Consider the following 22674-nt stretch of genomic DNA (forward strand, 5'->3'; position numbering starts at 1 on the left):
AAAAAGATTATATGCACGTTTTTGTAGCTCATCAATAATCATTGTTTGCTCCATTAACCCCATCCCACTGTTAACCGTCTTTTCAGTGACAATTGCGTAGTGAGCAACTCAACCATTATTACTGTTGGCATGTAACACAATAAATGCCTTTTCTCATCGGACATAAATAGCATTAAAAGCATCTGCACTGTAAATGATATTCTTGATTAAACTGTTGGCTCTCTGAATCAAAAATGAAATCGACGTGCTAATTTAGGGGTAGTTTGACAAAAAAAACGATCACTTGAAGAGCTGCTTGCAGCTGATCCCAGGACTTCTGTTTTGATTATGAGCAGAGCAAATGTGTTGAGAATTTTACAACAGTCCCATTGCAGTGATGGGTATTTCAATTTTATATTTATTCCCCGAAAAACGGAAACATCCTATTGGTCGTTATTTTACGTGTCCTAGTTTACTGGAACAAGCTGCCCCCCCAAAAAAAATCAGATCTCTGACTATGTCTTGTAGTAAGGATGAGAAAAGATATTGGTAAGATTAATATCAAGGACTGAACAATGAGCAAACATTCCTGGACATTTAAGGATATTCTGTGTCCCAGTTCAGGCAGCATGCTTAAAACCATATTTTTTGCTTGCTTGGTGTTGGCTTGTGGTATTGTACAAATCCAACCAACTTTGATTTATTCAGTAAACCACGGTTACAGTAAGTCAGAACTTAATATAGTGTACTAAAGTCAGGTCAATTCCATACGTGGAGGGAATTACACATTTCCAGCTGTGTTTTTAATCACAGTACGAAATGCGTGCTTTGCTTAGCTTCTAAGGCGGGCTTCCGTAGAAATCTCTGGAAGTGATGGTCAACGTATCAGCCACTGAAGAGAAAGCAGAATGAATAATTTCCTATTTGGGCCCTTCCCTGGAATAAGCATTATTTTTATGCAAATAACCTCAACCATCATTTCATTAATGCCTCGGCTTCACTCGTGGAAAAAAAATATATCTTCGCCGGAGTCTGCCCTACCTGACAAAGTCTAATTTAAACTTCCAACCCGAACAATGTCACATGGTATAAATAGATGGCTATCCATTCAATCGGAAACCTCTTTACTTTCTTCTGCTTTCAACCCCAAGACATAAAACTTAAGTTCGTGAATCTTGCAAAAACCTAATCGTGAAGTTCGAAGCCGATGGGGTTGTTCCGATTAAAAAAAATATTAAGAAGACGACGGCTGTGTAATTAACGCCTCGTTGGTAGAAGGTACAATATTAGAAAAATAGACGTTATTAAAACAGAATCTGGCTGAAAACGTCCCATGCGCAACGGCGCTGTGCCATGATTGGTTCGTATAAAATCCTTTTCCTTATGCAAAAAAAATAATAATAATGCTAAACTCCGTTTAGCCAGACCTCGAGCATGGTTAAGTGGGATTTCAGCGGGGAGATATTTAAAACCTATTGAAATAAAATCCTTTTGAAATGCTTTACTGAGGCTCCAAGATGCCTATTGTTCTCTCCTATTTTCCTTCTTATTCCAATTTTCATGTACCGACGAAGCCTATACTCTCGGCTTTTTCAGAGGAGGGTCCTGCAAACTGAATTTCGGAATGTCACCGGACGAAGCGAAGGGAATTCTTCTGGCTGATATTTTCTTTCCGATTGTCTCAACCTGAAGCAAAAGGAAAATGACACACAAGTCAGCTGGCAAAGCATATCCTAAGCTGAACTTCCCATTTTTTGGGGAAAAAACAATGAAATCCTGTCCCCTTTTTTTTCTAAGGCCACCCAGAGCGGGGGGGGGGAAGGACAGTTAACAGCTTTGCGCAAATGTTGGTGTCAACGCTGTAAACATCGGATGTTCCCGCGCTGACAGCTGGTGAAAATTGCAGCCATTTTCTCTTTTTCTGGCATTTAGAAACCGTACGTCAGACCTTGACATGGCGTACTTAAAATCAGAGCAATTCCATACGTGGAGGGAATTTCTAAATTTCCAACTCTCTTTTTTAAATCGCAGTACGAAATGCGTGCTAGCTTCTAAGGCGAAAGCGACGGTCAACGTATCAACAACTGAAGAGAAAGCAGAATGAATAATTTCCTATTTGGGGCCTGCTCTGGAATAAGCTTTATTTTTTATGCAAATAAACCTCAACCATCCTTTCATTAAGAAAACCAAGATCATGGCATCCGGCCCTCTCAATTCCTGGCAAATAGATGGAGAAGAAATGGAGGAAGTGACAGATTTTATTTTCCTGGGCTCCAAGATCACTGCAGATGGGGACTGTAGCCAAGAAATTAAAAGACGCTTGCTCCTCGGGAGGAAAGCCATGGCAAATCTAGACAGCACACTAAAAAGCAGAAACATCACCCTATCAACAAAAGTGCGTATAGTCAAGGCTATGGTCTTCCCAGTTGCAATGTATGGCTGTGAAAGTTGGACCATAAGAAAGGCCGAGCGCCAAAGAATTGAAGCCTTTGAACTCTGGTGCTGGAGAAGACTCCTGCGAGTCCCTTGGACTGCAAGACAATCGAACCGGTCAGTCCTAGAGGAGATCAACCCTGACTGGTCTTTGGAAGGCCAGATCCTGAAGCTAAAACTCAAATACTTTGGCCACCTAATGAGGAGGAAGGACTCACTGGAGAAGAGCCTAATGCTGGGAAAGATTGAGGGCAAGAGAAGAAGAAGGGGACGACAGAGAAGGAGGTGGCTGGATGGAGTCACTGAAGCAGTAGGCGTGAGCTTAAAGGGACTCCAGAAGATGGTAGAGGACAGGAAGGCCTGGAGGAACGTTGTCTATAGGGTCGCGATGGGTCGGACACGACTTCGCAGCTAACAACAACAACATCCTTTCGTTAATGCCTCGACTTGACTCATGGAAAAAAAAAGCGTATCTTCGCCAGAGTCTCCCCTACCAAACAAAGTCTGATTTAAACTTTCAACACGAACAACGTAACGTGGTATAAATAGATGACTATCCATTAAATAGGGCGGGAAATCTCTGGCTTTGGATCTGCAGCGGCCAGTAAAGAAATGGGACACGTCTATAAATAAATTTGCCTCTCTCTGGATCCCGTATCCCTGTGCCGGAACGAAACTAGCCTAGCTCCCCTCCTTCATGAGGCCTAGTACCCTGACGGGGCAACTCTGAAAAGCAGCTTTCTTGAAAAGCGAGGGGTGAGTGAAGCTTTCGACAAGGAGGAATAAACACCAGACGAGGACGCCGAAGAAGCTGTTCTCTCCTGTAATAAGGAGACGGAGCCTTATCCCCATCAGGCCTTCACTTGCTGCAAAAGGTGTCCAGGTGAAGCCAGACTGGGTCTCTCAAGTCAAGATAAACAAGTGCTGTGAAGTGGAAGATCTGATGGAGGTCAGGCTTGTCTACGGGGTCTTTGATGTCCTCTGAGCTTGGTGGGTTTTTTGTTTTTTTTGCAGATGTTTCATCACCCAACTAGGGGACATCAGCAATGCTAGTGGTTTTTTTTTAGCACTGATGTTACTAATTGGGGAAGGAAAGGTCTGCAAGGAAACAACCAAGTTCAGAGAGCACCAAGGACCCCACAGTTCTTTTTCTCTTTCTTTTTCTTTCTTCTTTCTTTCTTTCCTTCCTTCCTTCTTTTTTCTTCTTCCTCCTCCTCCTCCTCCCTTGTAGCACTGATGATGTTCCCTATTTGGGTCATGAAACATCTGCAAGAAAACCACTCAGCTCGGAGAGCACCAAGGACCCCACAGTTTTTTCTTTTTTTCTTTCTCTTTCTTTCCTTTCTTTCGTTCTCGTTCCTTTCTTTCTCTCTTTTTCTTCTTCTTCCTCTTCCTCCTCCTCCTTCTCCCTCCGTTCCAGCACTGATGATGTTCCCTAGTTGGGTAGTGAAACGTCTACAAGAAAACCACCCAGCTCAGAGAGCACCAAGGACCTCAACGGTTCAACCCTGAGCAATGAAGATCCTCTTTATCCATATCAGCCTTCTCGGTATCTGCTCCTTGCCGCTGGAAGGATGGAAAGACAGACGAGAACGGCAAGCTGACGTCGCTTCTTGCCCAGCCTTTCCTAACGTTTGCAGGAGACTTCCCTGCCAAATACGGCCACGTACTGGCGGCTTTCACACAGCACGCTGAATTACGAACTCGCCACCCACTTTATGCCTCACTGGTTGTGCAACCCCAGCCTGTGAGGCTACCGTAGGGTTTTGTCTCCGAAATCCGTGCGACTCAAAAAAGAAACCACGGTTCCCTTGCAGCGCGACGCACGGTTGGCGAGCAAAAGAATGGAAGAACGTACCTGAAACCCGATCACTTGCAGCTTATTGTGAAGATCGTCAAGGACTCTCCTGCCGTCGAAGATAAAAGCCGGCTTCAGCATCCTCTTGTGAATGCGCTCGTAGTCCAGCTCCTGCAAATGACGCCCAACAAGGTTTCAAGGTTGGGAAGGAGCTGTGTTGGGGTACTCGTACGTGGAGCCTCGCTGTGTATTTACCTTAAACATGTCCCACTCCGTGCAAATGACTAGAGCGTGGGCCTCGTCACAGGCTTCGTAGGGGTCCTTGCTAATGGTGACCAGTCGGGAGACTAAAATGGGAAGAAAAAGAGGGGAAAGTTGGCGCCAAACCCTCAGCATCCATTGGCCAAAGAGCATCCCGTTTAAACTTGTTGGTGTCATGGTTCCGACCCATGAGACAGTTTGAACAAAATTCAGGCACTGTTTATCTAAAAAGTCTTAATAGCGAAACGAAACATCGGCCCTCGTGGAGGGGATGCCAGAATCTGAAATCTCCTCCCCCCCCAAACCCATCGTAACACACACACAATTCCCCGCCCTTGTCTACACGTCATAAATCACATCATCCAATTAGTTTTACATATGAAGTTTCACTTCCCCTTCTGCACAGCGGCTAATCTTATCTTCTCAAAAGAGCCAGTTTGAAATTTCCCTCCCTTCAAGATGCAAAGCGAAGCAGTTTAAAACAAAAAGGCAGCCTCTTATATTGTCAGGGCAAAAAACATGTCAGTGTTTGCAGCGTTGACAGTGGGTTTCAGGGGGAGAGGTTGAAGCCCTTAACAGAAAAACAGAATAATAACAGAGCTGGAAGGGACCTTAAAGGTCTTCTAGTCCAACCCCACCCCCACCCCCCCGCTCTGTACAGACTTGCCAACTTTTATCCGACTTGGAAACATTTTTAGAAAGCTAATCCTACTCACCTTGGTCATCCTCTGACACACCTGGGTGAGAGAGGTCGAGGATGATTTGATCTTTCAGCACTTTGGGGTCATAGATGTGGAGTTTGGCACCTTCGTCCATTAAGTATTTGCTGATGTAGATACTGGACGATTCTCTAAAAAAAAATGAATACCAGAAATGAAATATAGACAGAAAGCAAAACTGGGTGCCAAAAATTTTAAGCATTCCAGGCTTCTTTCTGAATGCAAAAAGTCAACAGCAGACCTCGGAGCTATTTGCATATTCCAAGCCAGGCATATCCTGTATGACAGCTCTGTGAATGAAAAGACTGTTTGTCAAACGTATGAATGAGGCTTTCAGCTTTACCAAGGAAAGGTATTACTTTGTGGCATGCGGAAAGAAAGAAAGAAAGAAAGAAAGAAAGAAAGAAAGAAAGAAAGAAAGAAAGAAAGAAAGAAAGAAAGAAAGAAAGAAAGAAAGAAAGAAAGAAAGAAAGAAGAGAAGAGAAGAGAAGAGAAGAGAAAGAAAGAAAGAAAGAAAGAAAGAAAGAAAGAAAGAAAGAAAGAAAGAAAGAAAGAGAAAGGGTACTACTTTGTGGCATGTGTCACGAAAGAAAGAAAGAAAGAAAGAAAGAAAGAAAGAAAGAAAGAAAGAAAGAAAGAAAGAAAGAAAGAAAGAAAGGAGAGAGAGAGAAAGAAAGAGAGAAAGAAAGAGAAAGAAAGAAAGAGAGAAAGAAAGAAAGAGAGAAAGAAAGAAAGAGAGAAAGAAAGAAAGAAAGAAAGAAAGAAAGAAAGAAAGAAAGAAAGAAAGAAAGAAAGAAAGAGTACTACTTTGTGGCATGTGGCATGAAAGAAAGAAAGAAAGAGAAAGAAAGAAAGAAAGAAAGAGTGAGTGAGTACTACTTTGTGGCATGTGTCAAGAAAGAAAGAAAGAAAGAAAGAAAGAAAGCCCAAGCAGAGAAATGGAGGAAACAGAATGTTTTAAAGAGGAAGGAAGGAGAGAAAAAGGAAGGAAGGAAGGAAGGAAGGAAGGAAGGAAGGAAGGAAGGAAGGAAGGAAGGAAGGAAGGAAGGAAAGTTCAGAGAATACGCAATTAAAACTGTATCCATTTTTATCTATCATCCATCCATCCATCCATGTCTCTCTCACCTGTCACAGTTTTAATCTAATCTTAACACACTGGAACTATAAATGTAGTTTTGCAAATGAGACATTTAGAATTCAAAGCGGAATTATTGGTAGTAAAACATAAAATGAAACTGCAGCAGTAGAATCAGGATATATAACTTCCTGCTCACCCTGTAATCACCCTGTAATCAAGAGCCTTGGTGGAGCAGTGGGCTAATGCCTCCTTAAGTAACACCAGCTGCCTGCAATTAGTGCAGGTTCGCATCCCACCAGGCTCAAGGTTGACTCAGCCTTCCATCCTTCCCAGGTAGGTAAAACGAGGACCCAGATTGTTGGGGGCAATTAAGCTGACTTTGTAATAATGCCGCTTGGGGGTGTGTGTGTGAAAGCCCTAATAAGCAGGCATATACATAGAAGGAAGGCTACTGCTAAGCTTGTAAGCCGCCCTGAGTCTTCGGAGAAGGGCGGGATATAAATGGAATTAAAATTAAAAAAATAAATACTTCTAAAGTTTAAAGGAATTAAAAAAACAACAACAACCAAGCACCTTGCTTACTTCAATCTCCGGGGCAAAGAGAAGGTGCCTTAGTTTAAAATATAAACCAGGGTTTCCTGTTTCAGCATAGGTCTGAATGCTCTGCTAAACCCAGGACCCCAAACAGAAGGCAAAAGGCAACTAGCATCAAGTTCGTGGAGGTGACAAACTCTGGTTTTACCTGGTATCTCCTGTGTCCTTTTTAAACGCAAATCCCAAAATCGCAATCTTCTTATCGGTCACAGTGTTGAAGAGGCTATCAATGATCCGGGAGGCAAATCTTCTTCGCTGATAGTCATTCATATCAATCACCTGCAATTATGGGTTGGGGGAAAAAAAAACAAAGGGGAAGAAAGAGATATAGCAAATGTTCCACTATCTCAGGGGCTGCCCCAAAGAAGAGGGAGTCAAGCTATTCTCCAAAGCAGCTGAAAGCAGGACAAGAAGCAACGGATGGAAACTAGTCAAGGAGAGAAGCAACCTAGAACTAAGGAGAAACTTCCTGACAGTTAGAACAATTAACTAGTGGAACAACCTGCCTCCAGAAGTGGTGAATGCTCCAACACTGGAAGTTTTTAAGAAGAGACTGGACAGCCATCTGCCTGAAATGGTATAGGGTTTCCTGCCTGAGCAGGGGGTTGGACTAGATGACCTCCAAGGTCCCTTCCAACTTTATATTATTATTATTATTATTACTTGGGCGAGTAAAACCAGCTGTTGTATGTATAGACTAGGTCAGTGATGGCGAACCTTTTAGAGACTGAGTGCCCAAACTGCAACCCAAAACCCACTTATGTATCATCGGGTGCCGGGTGGGCGTGGCCCATTGGGTGGGTGTGGCCAGTTGGGTGCGCGTGGCCCATTGGGTGGGCGTGGCTGCAGTGGTAACGGCAGACTGGGTGGGACTAAAAAGTTCAATCCATCAATTCCAACTGTGCGAGATCTTTTTTTTCCCCCACAACAAATTGAAATTGATTGATTGAACCTTTTTTTTTTGCACATGGCGGCGGAGGCCTGCAGCGAAAAGGTTTTATAAAACCCAGCTGAAGGCCTAGGACTGGGGTGACGGCACGTGTGCCCACAGAGGGGGCTCTGCGTGCCACCTGTGGCACACGTGTCACAGGTTCACCACCACGGGTATAGGGTTTCCTGCCTGAGCAGGGGGTTGGGCTAGATGACCTCCAAGGTCCCTTCTAACTCGTTGTTATTTAATTATTATTTATTATTATTGATCATTGCACAGTCAGCCAGATGTTCAGACTGGATTTGGCATTTTCGTCTACCTATCGAGTCCTTACCAAGGACCTGGGATAGGCAGATGTGGATGTTGGATGGTATCACAGATATCGTCGCAGTTGTTGTTGTTGCTGTTATTATTATTATTATTATTAAGACCTCCTCCTTTGTAAACAAATGAAGTTGAGTTTTGTTTCCCCCACCTCTGGGTTTATGAAAACCCAAAGATTGGGGAAAATATATGCTGCTCAGATATATAAACATGCAAATATATAAATGTACAGATTCCGACCAAATATATGCAAGGGCTGCGCTTGGATCCCAAATTTTATGAGATGTGTATATCCAGGGCCGTACACACCTATTCTTGAATGGACATGTGTGCGCGCACAAACAAACACAATCCCTTTTTCTCACTGCGAGGTCCTCGGTGCTCTCTGAGCTGGGTTGTTTTCTTGCAGACGTTTCATTACCCAACTAGGTTAATGTCATCCGTGCTAGAAGGGAGGTGGGGTTGGCTTCTGTTCCTGTATCTCTACACACACACACAAACAACACTCGCACACAGCACTGATGACATTACCTAGTTGGGTAATGAAACGTCCACAAGAAAAACAACCCAGCTCAGAGAGCACCAAGGGTCTCACCATACACAATTTCAGCTTATTTTCCTTCATGTTTAGGAATGAAGACACACCTACATATTAGAGAAGAAGCTATAGGTAGCTTAATAACAATAAAATATCCAATAAAAATCATTCTCGGGGACAGCCTTTTTTTAAGGGTGGGGGGGGTTTAAGAGGTTGACACTCAAAATCTCTACGCAAAATAGGCCCCGATACCTAATTGGCACACCACTTAAGATGATGGAGACTTGCACGTCTATTATCTATACCAGGGGTCCCCAACCCCCCGGTCCGTGGACCAGTACCGGGCTGCGGCACGCCAGCAACCGGTCCACACAAAGAAGGAAAGCCCCATCCGCGGGATGCAGGCAGCACACAAACCCACGCAACCTCCGGTCCGCGGAAAAACCTCTCTCCATGGAACCAGTCCCCGGTGCCCAAAAGGTTGGGGGCATCTTCTCTATATAGCACAAGAGTTCCAGGGATAAAAGGAGAATAAAATTCGGTTCATCACATTCCATTAGGACTAAATTCCCTCCGAAAAAGCCTGCCTCTCTCACCTGTTGCCAGTAGCGAGCCACTTCAGGTAAGTTCAGAGCCTCGCAAAGGTAAACCAAGTTCAGAACGTCCTTTTGGAAACAGCTGCCACCAAAGCCTGAGGAATGTGTGGGGGGGGGAACAAAAAAGGAATTGAATCCCGATTCAAGGACGATGTTATTTGTTTCCAAGCCCCCCCCTTTTCCTATCACGGCCTTTTGCCCTTGTCTAGCTGAGGTTATATGGGACGCGGTGGCTCAGTGGGTTAGGACGCCGAGCTTGTCGATCAGAAGGTTGGCAGTTTGGCGGGTCGAATCCCGAGTGCCGCATAACAGTGAGCGCCTGTTACTCGTCCCAGCTTCTTATCTATTTTATCTTATCTTATCTATCTTATCTTATCTTATATCTCTATCTCTATATCTTATCCTATCTATCATCTATCTATCTGTCTCTATATTATCTCTCTATATATCTTTCTATATCTATCTATATCTATCTATCTTTATATCTATCTATATCTTATCTATCTATCTATCTATCTATCTATCTATCTATCTATCTATCTATCTATCTATCTATCTATCTATCTATCTATCTATCTATCTATCTATCTATATCTTATCCTATCTATCTGTCTGTCTGTCTGTCTGTCTGTCTCTATATTATCTATCTCTATATCTATCTTAAGTAAGGGGATGTGGTGGCTCAGTGGGTTAGGATGCCGAGCTTGTCGATCAGGTTGGCAGTTTGGCGGGTCGAATCCCGAGTGCCGCATAACAGAGTGAGTGCCTGTTACTCGTCCCAGCTTCTGCCAACCTAGCAGTTCGAAAGCACGTATAAAATGCAAGTAGAAAAATAGGGACCATGACGGTGGGAAGGTAACAGCCTTCCGTGCGCCTTTGGCGTCTAGTCATGCCGGCCACATGACCACGGAGATGTCCTCGGACAAGCGCTGGCTCTTCGGCTTTGAAACGGAGATGAGCACCGGCCCCTAGAGTTGGAAACTACTAGCATGCATGTGCGGGGGAACCTTTACTTTTACCTAGCTGAGGTTAACAGATTTAGTGTATGTGTGTGTGAATGTCTTTCCTGTAGTTACTCCGCAGTCATTGGACTTAAGTGTCCTTAATGGTATCCCATTTTCGTACAGGTAGTCCTTGACTTAGAATTCGCTCAATGACTGTGAAGTCGCAACAGCACTGGAAAAAAGCGACTTAGGACCATTTTTGGCACTTACGACTGTTGCAGCCTCCCCCCCGCACCCCAGGTCACGGGATTTACATGACAATGCTTGACAGCGGCTTCATAGTTATGACGGTGGCAGCGTCCTGGGATGGTGGATTCTCCTTTTGCAACCTCGTGACAAGCCAAGCCAATGGGGAAGCCGGATCCACTTAACAACCGACTCATATTTATGACGGTGGGAGTGTCCCGGGGTCATGTGATTGATCCCCTTTGGCGACCTTGTGACAGGCAAAGTCAACGGGGAAGCCGGATTCCATTAAGGACCGTGTTATTAACTTAACGACTGCAGAGATTCCTTTAATCATTGTAGCAAGACAAGTCATAAAACGTGGTAAAAACCACTTAACAATTGTGTCGCTTAGCCACAAGAAACGTCGGCTCAAATGTGGTCGTAAGTCAAGGACCACCTGTATTAGAGAAGCCAGGCTTAAAATAGATTTTTTTGAGGGGGAGGGGCGGCTGGAAATATTTTAGCTAAACTCGGTAACAATACCTTCGACCCTTGAGTTTCTCACGGCTAGAAATTCACGTCTCTTCAGCACTCACCCACGCTGGCTTTCAAGAATTTGTTTCCAATCCTCTGGTCCATCCCGATGGCTCTGGCCACCTCTTCGACATCGGCCCCCGTGGCTTCGCACAGAGCGCTGATGGAGTTGATGCTGGAGATCCTCTGAGCAAGGAAAGCGTTTGCTGCCTGGGGTGGAAGCAAAGAGACAGCAAAGCACAGCGTTATTTCGGCAGAAAGGCAGGAATTGGGCAATGAAGGTGCACCGTAGAAAAATGATAAAAGTGACCTATTCTATTATATTTATTCTATTCTATTCTATTCTATTCTATTCTATTCTATTCTAGTCTTGTCTATATTTGTTCTATTCTATTAATTCTATTCTATTCTATATTTATTCTATTCTATTCTAATTCTAATTCTAATTCTATTCTATTCTACATTCCATTATTCTATTCCTCTATTTCTATCTTCTATTCCTATTCTATTCTATTCTTCTATCTCCTATTCCTATTCTATTTTATTCCATTCCATTTCATTCTATATTTATTCTATTCTATTCTATTCCATTCCATTCCATTCTCTTATTCTATTCTGTTCTGTTCCACATTCTATTCTATTCTATTCTGTTCTGTTCTATTCTATTCTTCTGTACTCTACTCTATTATATTATATTCTTATTCTACATTCTATTCTATTCTACTCTATTCTTATTCTACATTCTACATTCTACATTCTACATTCTATTCTATTCTATTCTATTCTATTCTATTCTATTCTATTCTATTCTATTCTATTCTATTCTATTCTATTCTATTCTATTCTATTCTATTCTATTCCATTCCATTCCATTCCATTCCATTCCATTCCATTCCATTCCATTCCACTCCACTATTTAAGTTGAGGACTCCTTATATACCATTCTGCCTTTTACGATGATACCCACCAGTTTCGACAGCTCCGAAGACCATGTATTTGTGGTCAGGATCTTCTCTCTGGGCACCCACTGCTCGTAGACGGCGCTCAACGCATGGACAGCTTTCTGCCCCTCGGGCGTCTCATCTCCCCCTATCAATACACGGTCCGGATTCTTGAGGTCATTCACGGCCGTGCCCTCCGCTAAGAATTCCGGGTTGGATAAGACCTGCGGCCGAGAACAAAGAGATGGATTTTTTCCGGCACACAGACCAGGATCGCACCCCTTCGGTTCACAAGCGTGGGTAATATTACCTGCAGATTTAAATTCGGTTTCGTGTTGGCGTCGAATATGCGGCGGATGCTCTCGGCGGCCCGGACGGGAACGGTGCTTTTCTCGGTCACAATTTTATAACCGTTGGAGTTTTGCACGATCCTCCTTGCACAAGCCTCGATGTATTTCAGGTCCGCCGCCCGGCCTTTTCCCATCCCGTAGGTCTTGGTTGGGGTGTTAACCTGGGTGAAGAGGGTTGTTTTTGAAAAAAGGAGACAAGTCTTAGAAAAAACGGTTATTGCCTTGGCTGCATAGCATCGGAGAATGACCGGGTTCAACTATGCATTGCCTACTCGAGCTCCTTGTTAAGTTCACAAGGAGAAAAAAAACCCTCTTCAAATCAAGCAGCCAGAAACCGCAGGACAAACCCAAACCCCCTTTTTATTACTCACAGACTTGAGGAAAAAGAAACACAGTTCCTCGCAACTCGATACTTAACCCCAACGGTTGTCTTTGGCAACCGGCACCTCCCACACCTCCCCTTTCATTATGCATCCAAGGCGTGGCCTTCCTAATGCCTTCTCCTTTGCCTTTGGAGCCGCCCCATTGCATTCCTCTGCCCTGCTCTGTTTGCCTGCCGGCGTTGACGAGCATCCTGGATATTTCGTCACTCTCCAACTCAAGACTCCCAGCACAGCTGTGTCTCAGCCTGAGTGCGAGTAGAGGGGCCAGGTGTCAATGCTGCAAACATTTGACATGTTTTTGCACTGACAACTTAACAGACAGCCTTTTGTTTAAACTGCTCCGTTTTGAATCTTGAAGGAAGGGAATTTTCTAATGACTACCCCATAAAGAATGGGAGGAGAAACCTCATGTGTAAAACTAATTGGATAATGTGATTTATGACGTGTAGATAAGAGTAGGGATGGTGTGTGTGTTACGATGGGTTTGGGGGGCAGGAGATTTCAGATGCCGGCACTTGCATCCCTCTGTGAGTGCCGATGTTTCGTTTCATTACAAAGACTTTTAGATAAATAATATGCCTGCAACTTGGAGCCCAGGAAAATAAAATCTGTCACTACCTCCAATTCTTCCCCATCCATTTGCCAGGAATTGAGAGGGCCGGATGCCATGATCTTGGTTTGCTTAATGTTTAATTTGTTGGTAGCACTCTGCAAATATTCAGCTTTTTAAACCAGCTGTGGTTCTGGGACCCTCCAAAGAAAAGTTTGTTTCCTTCTGCTGTTCTGTAACCCAACTCCTTTGTCCAATGAATTTAGAAGCTGAGTGAAAATATTGCTGGTATCACACTTCCGACAGACGAAACTTTTCAAAAGAACTCCGAGGCTATTGTTTACCTTAAAGGATCTTTTATTCGAGTAGCAGAATATTGGCACTTACATAATCGAAGCCAAAAACTGAATTTCCCCCTCCCCTGGGCACCTAGTAGCAAAACACAATTCCCTCCTCCAATTAACAGTCATAAATCACATTCCCCAATTAGCTTGAAGCCCGGGCTCACCAATTCTTTTATCAGCGCTGGGCTCAGTAACCTTGATTCTCATGCTAAATTTAGTGTTGTTATGTCTAGCTGGATTCTCACACACACACACACACACCAGCATCATCTAACTCTAAAAGCGAAAGGAAGAAAAATGGCTACATTTCCATCTGAGGTCAATGGAAAAACATCCGGAGGTTAGCAGCGTTGACGGCTGGCCTTTTGTGATTAACTGGGCCTCTCCTCCTGGTTTTCTCCCACTGCCCTCTTGATCCGAACGTTTCACAAGTGAAATTTAAAAAGGTAAAAGCGACACGAATTACTTACAGAAATAAACACCAGATCAGCTTCCCTGATGGCATCATCAATGTCGGTGGAGAAAAAGAGATTGTTCCCTCTACATGATTCTACCACCTCTTTAAGTCCTGGCTGGGGGGAAGAAAAAAAACATACCGGCAAATAAAGCATTTTAGACGGGTTTTGTTCCAGAGTAGCACGGCTGAAAGGGACAAAGCAGGACGAAGGGGGGTGACAGGTGCCACGACCTCTTCACGCAACGTGACACTGGTAACTGACCTGTGTCACTGCACAACGATGTCACGATGCAGGCAACATCATTTTGATATAATAATAATAATAATAATAATAATAATGATGATGATGATGTTGCAAGGGACCTTGGAGGTCATCTAGTCCAACCCCCTGCTTAGGCAGGAAACCCTATACTATTTCAGACCCATATCACTGTGACTTCTTCCCAATGCTTATAGATAAGGACAAGCAGTCCTCAGCTTAGCACCGCAATGGAGCCCAAAATTTCTGTCGCTAAGCAGGACAGCCGTTAAGTGAACGTCCGCTCCATTTTACGACCTTTCCTGCCGAAGTGCTTAAGTGAATCACTTGCAGTTGTTAAGTTAGTAACAGTGAATCTGGCTTCCCCCCAGTTGACTTTGCCTGTCGGAAGGTCGCAAAAGGGGATCACGGGTGCCGCGGGATGCTGCAACCGTCATAAATACGAGTCAGTTGCCAAGCATCCGAGTTTTGATCACGTGACCACGTGGGATGCTGCAACGGTTGTGTGAAAAACGGTCACAAGTCATTTTTTTTCAGGGCCGTTGTAACTCCGAACAGTCACTAAATGAACAATCGTAAGTCAAGGACTCCCTGACTTAAGAGAGGATTCAAATGTGCCTCGCTAAATAATGCTTAGGTTTGACCTGGCTCAGGATGATGGAAGAAAATTCCTTGCCTTCTGGCTAACACCCCACAGAAATGGAGGGCGCTACCTGATAAAAGTGTAGTAGAATTATGAGCCACCCAGAGTCATCGGTGAGATGGGCGGATGTAGAAATTGAATAAATACATAAATACATAAATAAAAATTTAAAAAAGCAATGTCCTTCCTTCACTGTAGACCAGCAGAGACTTCTAGGGCCCTTGGTGCTCTCTAAGCTGGGTTGTTTTCTTGCAGATGTTTCATTACCCAAATAGGTAACATCATCAGTGCCAGAAGGGAGAAGAGTTTGCAGCGAGGAGGAGGAGGAGGAGGAGGAGGAGGAGGAGGAGGAGGAGGAGGAGGAGGAGGAGGAGAAGGAGGACTGTGGGGTCCTTGGTGCTCTCTGAGCTGGGGTTGTTTGATTGCAAACGTTTCATGACCCAACTAGGGAACATCATCAGTGCTAGAAGGGAGGGAATTTTCTGGAAAGAGGAGGAGGAGGAGGAGGAGGACGACGACGACTGTGGGGTCCTTGATGCTCTCTGAGCTTGGTGGTTTTCTTGCAGATGTTTCATTACCCAAATAGGTAACATCATCAGTGCCAGAAGGGAGAAGAGTTTGCAGCGAGGAGGAGGAGGAGGAGGAGGAGGAGGAGGAGGAGGAGGAGGAGGAGAAAAGGACTGTGGGGTCCTTGGTGGTATCTGAGCTTGGTGGTTTTCTTGCAGACGTTTCATTACCTAACTAGGTAACATCAGCAGTGCCAGAAGGGAGTAGGGTTTGCAGAGAGGAGGAGGAGGAGGATGAAGAGGAGGAGGAGGAGGAGGAGGAGGAGGAGGAGGAGAACTGTGGGGTCCTTGGTGCTCTCTGAGTTTGGTTTTTTCTTGCAGACATTTCATGACCCAGACAGGTAACATCATCTGCGCTAGTAAGGAGTGGGGCACAGGGCAAGCCACTTGTAAGCAGACATTGAGGGAACCCCAAGAAAAGCACCAAGCTCAGACGTTTCATTTGGGTCGTGAAATGTCTGCAAGAAAACATCCAAGCTCAGAGAGCACCAAGGACCTGTTCATTTCAACCCTGAGCTACGAATATTCTCCTTTATTGGTTCAGCAGAGGGTTCTCCGGCTTTCAAAGGGGGGGGGGGAAATAAAAATAAACCAGATCTCCCGACAGAATAAATTTCACTTCATCGACACTTCCCTAACGTCTGTGCAAAAGGCCGGCCTTCCGTTTGCCATCCTGAACATCAAAACCATTAACGATGAGAACGGATTTCATAAAAGATAATAGCGGCAGCGTTTGCAGAAATCCCGCCACACGAAACCCAGCGTAAAAACAGCCGGCACAAAAAAGGTACGGATGGAAAACATGAGGGAGCAACTTTACCTCATAAATCGGAAGGGTGTCAGAATTCCAGGCGGCGATTCTAGCTTCGTTGACGTCAACCACCGTGACCTGAATTTTGGGGCACATCTGAGCGATGACGCTGCATGTTGGCCCACCAACGTAACCGGCTCCGATGCAGCAGATTTTCTTAATTTCAAGCATGACTGGTGAGAATTAGGAAATAAATTGGGACAGGGTCACTTTGGTGGAGTTTCAAAACCGCCCACGTTGAAAGCCACTTTGGAAATGCGTGGAAATGAGGTTTTGTCCCTAAATTGGCATTCGTGATTTCTGTTTGGAAGCAACTACAAGTCCTGCCTCGGCCAATTGGGTAAGGAACTTGCCTCCGGTGTGTAGGCTCTCAGTGTACCAAAGTGATAGGTCACAGATCATAAATCATAGTCACCATCATTCGTCACACGATACAAACAGCAAGGGATAAATCGTTAAGATGCCACTAGTAGGAAAGATGAGAAGATGAGAAGGATAATAGCAATACAGCAATACTACAACATGAGTAAATATCTTTCGGCAGAAGACCAGGGGTCTTCAAACTCGGCCCTTTTATGACTTGTGGACTTCAACTCCCAGAATTCCTCAGCCAGCACTAGCCGAGCCGCAAGCCGCCCCATTTGCAGAGCGTGCAGGCTCACGGTCCCGTTCGCACGCATGCGCACACGCAGCTACATTTGCTTGTGCACATGCGTGCATAAAGCTGCCTTCCCGTCTTTCCCACTGGGCAGCCAGCCTAGAAAAGTCGGGGAGCCCTTACCCTAAAACAAACTTGGCCTTCCAAACTTGGCCACTTTTAAGACTTGTGGACTTCAACTCCCAGAATACTCCAGCCAGCACGGGGTAGTTGCCAAGGTTGGAGACAGACCCAGGCCCTAAAAAAATAACTAAGCCAATTACTGAATGACTACACCTCGAGAAAGCCCCATTTTTCACGCGACAGTTAGTCCTCTAGTTACGCTCACAGCTGAGCCCAACATTTATGTTCCTAAGTGAGAAATTGTCTGCACTCAATTACAAACCGTGAAGAAAAAAAGAAAAAAGAAAGAAAAAGAAACGAAGATCAGACAGGCTCTCATTGACTTGGTAAGGAGCAGCGTAAGTTTGAAAAAATAGAAATAAAAAATTGGCGCTTGCCACGTGGCGGGCTCCAGAGTAAAACTTCTTCCTTAAAAGCCCTCCACTTTCGGGAAGCGGTTTGTAAAGGGTGACTTCCCTTCCCCCTGGCCAGAATTTTCTTTTTTTTTCTTGCAGACACAAGGAAGAAAGCCATCTGAGAAGGGAGGAGCGGGGGATTGCCCAATTGATGCAACGGAATCTGGGAGGATTTCAAAACTGGTCGGCCTTTGTGGACTACACATTCCTGTAGCTGATTAATCCTTTCAAAATGGCAAACTGTCTCTCAGGTTTTCTTCAAGGGGGGGGGGGGGTGTGAAACACGGAGGGCTGACTGCACTGGATTTCACCCACGCTCCCAAGGCAAAAGATTTCAGCTGGCGTTGTTCGCTATTCAGAACAGAGCAGAGTAACGGAGTTGGAAGGGGCCTTGGAGGTCTTCTAGTCCAGCCCGAGTTCAGTTCTGGAGAAACAGCTGTCCAATCTCTTCTCAAAAACCTCCAATGGTGGAGCAGCCACAACTTCTGGAAGCGATGGATTGATTCTCCTTGCTGTCAGGAAGTTTCTCCTTAGTTCCAGGTTGCTTCTCTCCTTGATGAGTTTCAATCCGTTGTTGTTGCTTCTTCTCCTGCCTTCGGGCGCTTTGGAGACCAGCTTGACTCCCTCTTCTTTGGGGCAGGCCCTGAGAGGTTGGAAGACTTGCTATCCTGTTCAGCTCTGCTCCTTCTCTTCATTAGACTAGACCAGGGGTAGGCAACCTCGGCTCTTTTATACTCATGGACTTCAACTCCCAGAATTCCTGAGTCAGCTATGCTGACTCAGGAATTCTGGGAGTTGAAGTCCATGAGTCATAAAAGAGCCGAGGTTGCCTACCCCTGGACTAGACATACCCAACACCTGCAACATTTCTTCACAGATTTTAACCTTTGTTGCTCTTCTCTCCACACTTTCTAAATTTTCAACTCTATTCAGTCAGTAAGGGTTTGACTACGGATCACACTGGATTTCAAATAATTACACCATGGTAATCTCGTCAGCTTAACTGATCTGAAGGTCATGTAACTACTTCCTTTTGGCCAAATTAGTCACACTGCTATTGCTATTATTATGATTATCTGCTGTTTAGCCACTTCCTAGGATACAGGAATTGGCAAGGCTGACCTAATCCAGCATTTTCTATTCTGTCTATCTACTTTCCAACCAAATAGCTCTGGCTTTGTGACTGAAAGTGCCATTTATCCTCAGCCTTTGTCAATCAGAAGCCAGAAGATCTGAACTATTTTCTTTCTTTGCAGCAATCAAGAGATCTAACAATATTGATCGGCACGTGTCCAAAAGGTTCAAAGCATCCCAGAGCTGCCTCGTAAGGCAGAGGAGAGAAATGTTCTCCAGATGTTACTGGGTTGCAACTTCTGCTCATCCTTACCATAGCTAAGACTGGTAGGAATTCTAACAACATCTGGGAAGACAGCACTTTCAGGATGATTCCCTATTTTATTTTATTTTTTGGTAGGAAGAAAGAAAAGCTACCAGGACATTGTTTGCCTTAGGCCACCTAATCGGTTGACGGCAAATAGGATGTAGGAACTTTCCAAATATGGTAAGAAACGAAGCAACTCTCCTATTAAAGTAAGAATATAAATATGTTCCTTTATAACTTTTTTTGAAATAAAGCAGAATAGTATAGCGGGTGGATGACTGAGTGCCAAATCTTGAACTTAACTACGAGATGTCAATAACATCTTGGTCAATGAAGGTAAGATATTCACTGCGCTGGAACTAGACATCCTGGCTCAAGAAAAATTTCTCCTTTGGCGTTCAATTACGTCTTTCATTTCAGTCCAGCCACAGGTCTCCATTAATAAAAGAAAGCAATAATAATAATAATAATAATAATAATAATAATAATAATAATAATAATAATAATAATAATAATTTGGAAGGGACCTTGGAGGTCATCTAGTCCAACCCCCTGCTCAGGCAGGAAACCCTGCACCATCAGACAAATGGCTGTCCAATCTCTTCTTAAAAACTTCCAGTGTTGGAGCATTCACCACTTCTGGAGGCAGGTTGTTCCACTGGTTAATTGTTCCAACTGTCAGGAAGTTTCTCCTTAGTTCCAGGTTGCTTCTCTCCTTGGTTAGTTTCCATCCGTTGCTTCTTGTCCTGCCTTCGGGCGCTTTGGAGAATAGCTTGGCTCCCTCTTCTTTGGGGCAGCCCCTGAGATACTGGAAGACTGCTATCATGTCACCCCTCACCCTTCTCTTCATTAAACTACACATACCCAATTCCAGCAACCGTTCCTTAAATGTTTTAGCCTCCAGCCCCCTAATCATCTTTGTTGCTCTTCTCTGTACTCTTTCTAGAGTGTCGACATCTTTTTTACATCGTGGTGACCAAAACTGGATGCAGTATTATTCCAAATGTGGCCTTACCAAGGCATTGTAAAGTGGTATTAGTACTTCACGTGATCTTGATTCTGTCCCTCTGTTAATGCAGCCTAGCACTGTGTTGGCTTTTTTGGCAGCTGCAGCACACAGCTGGCTCATATTTAAGGGATTGTCCACTAGGACTCCGAGATCCCTCTCACAGTTACTACTATCGAGCAAGGTACCACCTATACTATACCTGTGCATTTGATTTTTCCTGCCTAAATGCAGAACATTATTTCAACCTAAGTGAAGTGCCGTATAAAGGTACTTCTCTTCTGAGAATTAAAAACCAGCTGCCTTTAAAAGAAAAAAAATCGGGATGGAAACTAGGAAGGCTGTAGTACTGATGCTACGATACAGTAGACAATATGGTAACACTAAGGCAGTCCTGAAAAGTAAGGAGGATAATATGTGGCTGACTTTAAAATCGTCTCTTGGAAATTACAGCTTACTTTAAAACGGCCTCTTGGAAGCAGAAAGGCTGCGTGCTAAATATTCTTTCCGAACTCTACAATTGCACAGCCAGGAGAGGATAATTATTCCAGATTAAACAGATCGGGGGTGGGGGGTGGGGTGGGGTTTGATGGAATGAATCAACGAAGGATGCAGAATAAGTCGGCTCACCCATTAGGTCTTTTAAGGGGGGGAATCCCATTTTTGTAAAGCCCCCCCCCCAAAGCAAGCCTGATTTCTCCCCCCCCACCCCCCCACCCCGCATTTCCATCGCTGGCCAGGGGACCAAAGCAGCTCCAGAACAAACTGCTTTAGGGAACAACATTCCAGGCAATCTTTGAGTTTGAAGTCTTCACTTTTTTGCTGGGGAAATTCCCTGAACGAATGAATGAATGAATGAATGAAGTCCGGGATGGGAAGCATCCCCTACCCCCCCCCACCCGCCATCCCATAATTTCTTACAACCTCTTGCCCCAAATCACAGGAAAAGAGGCTGAGGGAGGGAGGGAGGCCCACCTCAGCCGGAGGCATGGATGAAATAGCATGTTCTTAAAGAGGGAGGAAAGAAGGAAAGAAGGAAAGAAAGAAAGAAAGAAAGAAAGAAAGAAAGAAAGAAAGAAAGAAAGAAAGAAAGAAAGAAAGAAAGAAAGAAAGAAAGAAAACTCAGCCAGAGAAATGGAGGAAATAGGACATTTTGGAAAGGAAGGCAAGGGGGGGAGGAAAGAGAGATGGAGGGAGTGAGTGAGGAGAGAAGGAAGGAAGAAAAGGGAAAGGAAAGGAAAGAAAGAAAGAAAGAAAGAAAGAAAGAAAGAAAGAAAGAAAGAAAGAAAGAAAGAAAGAAAGAAAGAGCTCAGCCAGAGAAATGGAGGAAATAGGACGTTTTAAAAAGGAAGGAAAGGGGGGGGGAGGAAAGAGAGAGAGAGAGAGATGGAGGGAGTGTGGAAGGAAGAAAGGGAAAGGAAGAAAAGGAAAGAAAGAGAAAGGAAGGAAAGGAAGGAAACAAAGAAAGAAAGAAAAAGAAAGAAAGAAAGAAAGAAAGAAAGAAAGAAAGAAAGAAAGAAAGAAAGAAAGAAAGAAAGAAAGAAAGACCTCAGCCAGAGAAATTGAAGAAATAGGACATTTTAAAAAGGAAGGAAAGGGGGGGGGAGGAAGTAGAGAGAGAGAGAGATGGAGGGAGTGCGGAAGGAAGAAAGGAAAGAAGGAAGGGAAGAAAAGGAAAGAAAGAGAAAGAAAGAGAAAAGAAAGAAAAGAAAGAGCTGAGCCAGAGAAATGGAGGAAATGGGACGTTTTAAAAAGGAAGGAAAGGGGGGGGAGGAAAGAGAGAGATGGAAGGAAAGAAAAGCCCCCCCCCTTCACCCACCAGAGCCAGCCGGTTCCCCCCTCCCCCCCGCCGAAGCCCCCGGGCCTTGAGGGCGGAGGTACCTGCGGGACGGGACGGGACGGGACTCGGGCGAGGCGTCGGGCGGGGAGCCGGGCGGGCGGCAGAGGCGAAGTGGGGCCGCCCCGCAGCGCCGCCCCCTTTAAAGAGGCGCCTTCCTCGGGGGGGGGGAGAGGGAGGGAGGGAGGGGCGGCCTCCCCTCCCCTCCCCTCCCGCCCGGCCCCCTTCAGGGAGGGAGGAGGAGGAGGAGGCGGCGGCGGGGCCGGGCTGGGCCTCGGAGCGGCCGGGCGGGAAAGGCCGGCCAGGGAAGGAAGGAGGGCGCCTCCTCCTCTCCTCCTCCTCCCCTTCCGCCGCCGGAGGATGCCGAGCGCCCCCCACCCCCGCCGGACGGCCCTTCCCGCTTGGCCCGCGGAGGAGGAGGAGGAGGAAGGAGGGGGAAGAACGAAGGGAGGAAGGAGGGAGGAAAGGAAGGAGAAGAAAGGAAGAGAGGGAAAGGGAGGGAAGAAGGAGGGAGGACGGGAGGAACGGGGGAGGAGGAGGAAGGAGGGTGAAGGAGGAAGGGAGGAAGGAGGAAGGAGAGAAAAGGGAGGAAGGGAGGGAGGGGGGAGAGGAGGAAGGAGAGAAAAGGAAAGAAGGAGAGGGAGGGAGGGAGGGAGGGAGGGAGGAAAAGGGAGGAACGGAGGAGAGGAGAGAGAAGGAAGGAAGGAAGGAAAGAAGAGGGAGGGAGGGAGGAGAGAGTGGAAGGAGGAACAGGAGAGCAGGAAAGGAAGGGAGGGAGGGGTGAAGGGAGGAAAAGGAAGGGAAAGGAATGAAAGGAAGGGAGGGCAGGAGGAAAAGGGAGGAGAGGGAAGGAAGGAAAGAAAAGGAAGGGAGAGAGGAGGAAAAGGAAAGAAAGGAGAGAAAGGAAGGGAGGGCGGGAGGAAGGGGGGAGAGGAGGAAGGAAGGTGAAGAACGAAGGAAGGAGGAAGAAAAGGAAGAAAGGGAGGAAAAGGGAAGAAAGGGAGGGAGGGCGG

General features: G+C 45.3%; 1 protein-coding gene across 2 annotated transcripts; it reads right to left on the reverse strand.

Annotated features, from left to right (window-relative positions):
• Nucleotides 1–60: 60 nt before the first annotated feature.
• On the reverse strand, nucleotides 61–21810 carry UGDH (UDP-glucose 6-dehydrogenase). Of its 2 annotated transcripts, XM_081332423.1 has the most exons (12): nucleotides 21706–21810; nucleotides 16271–16434; nucleotides 13996–14097; nucleotides 12209–12409; nucleotides 11925–12122; nucleotides 11020–11167; nucleotides 9252–9346; nucleotides 7011–7141; nucleotides 5188–5321; nucleotides 4466–4557; nucleotides 4271–4381; nucleotides 61–1665 (listed from the first exon to the last, which is right to left on the reverse strand). In XM_081332423.1, the coding sequence occupies exons 2-12, from the start codon at nucleotides 16430–16432 to the stop codon at nucleotides 1555–1557; spliced, it is 1485 nt and encodes a 494-aa protein (XP_081188549.1). In that variant the 5' UTR covers nucleotides 16433–16434; nucleotides 21706–21810; the 3' UTR covers nucleotides 61–1554. The 2 variants fall into 2 exon arrangements, with proteins under 2 accessions (XP_081188549.1, XP_081188550.1); XM_081332424.1 differs by lacking the exon at nucleotides 21706–21810 and having other exon boundaries at nucleotides 13996–14093; nucleotides 16271–16405.
• Between the last annotated feature and the right edge of the window lie 864 nt (nucleotides 21811–22674).

This window comes from Vipera berus, assembly GCF_964194415.1.
Source record: "Vipera berus genome assembly, chromosome: 7".
NCBI classification, from domain to species: domain Eukaryota; kingdom Metazoa; phylum Chordata; class Lepidosauria; order Squamata; family Viperidae; genus Vipera; species Vipera berus.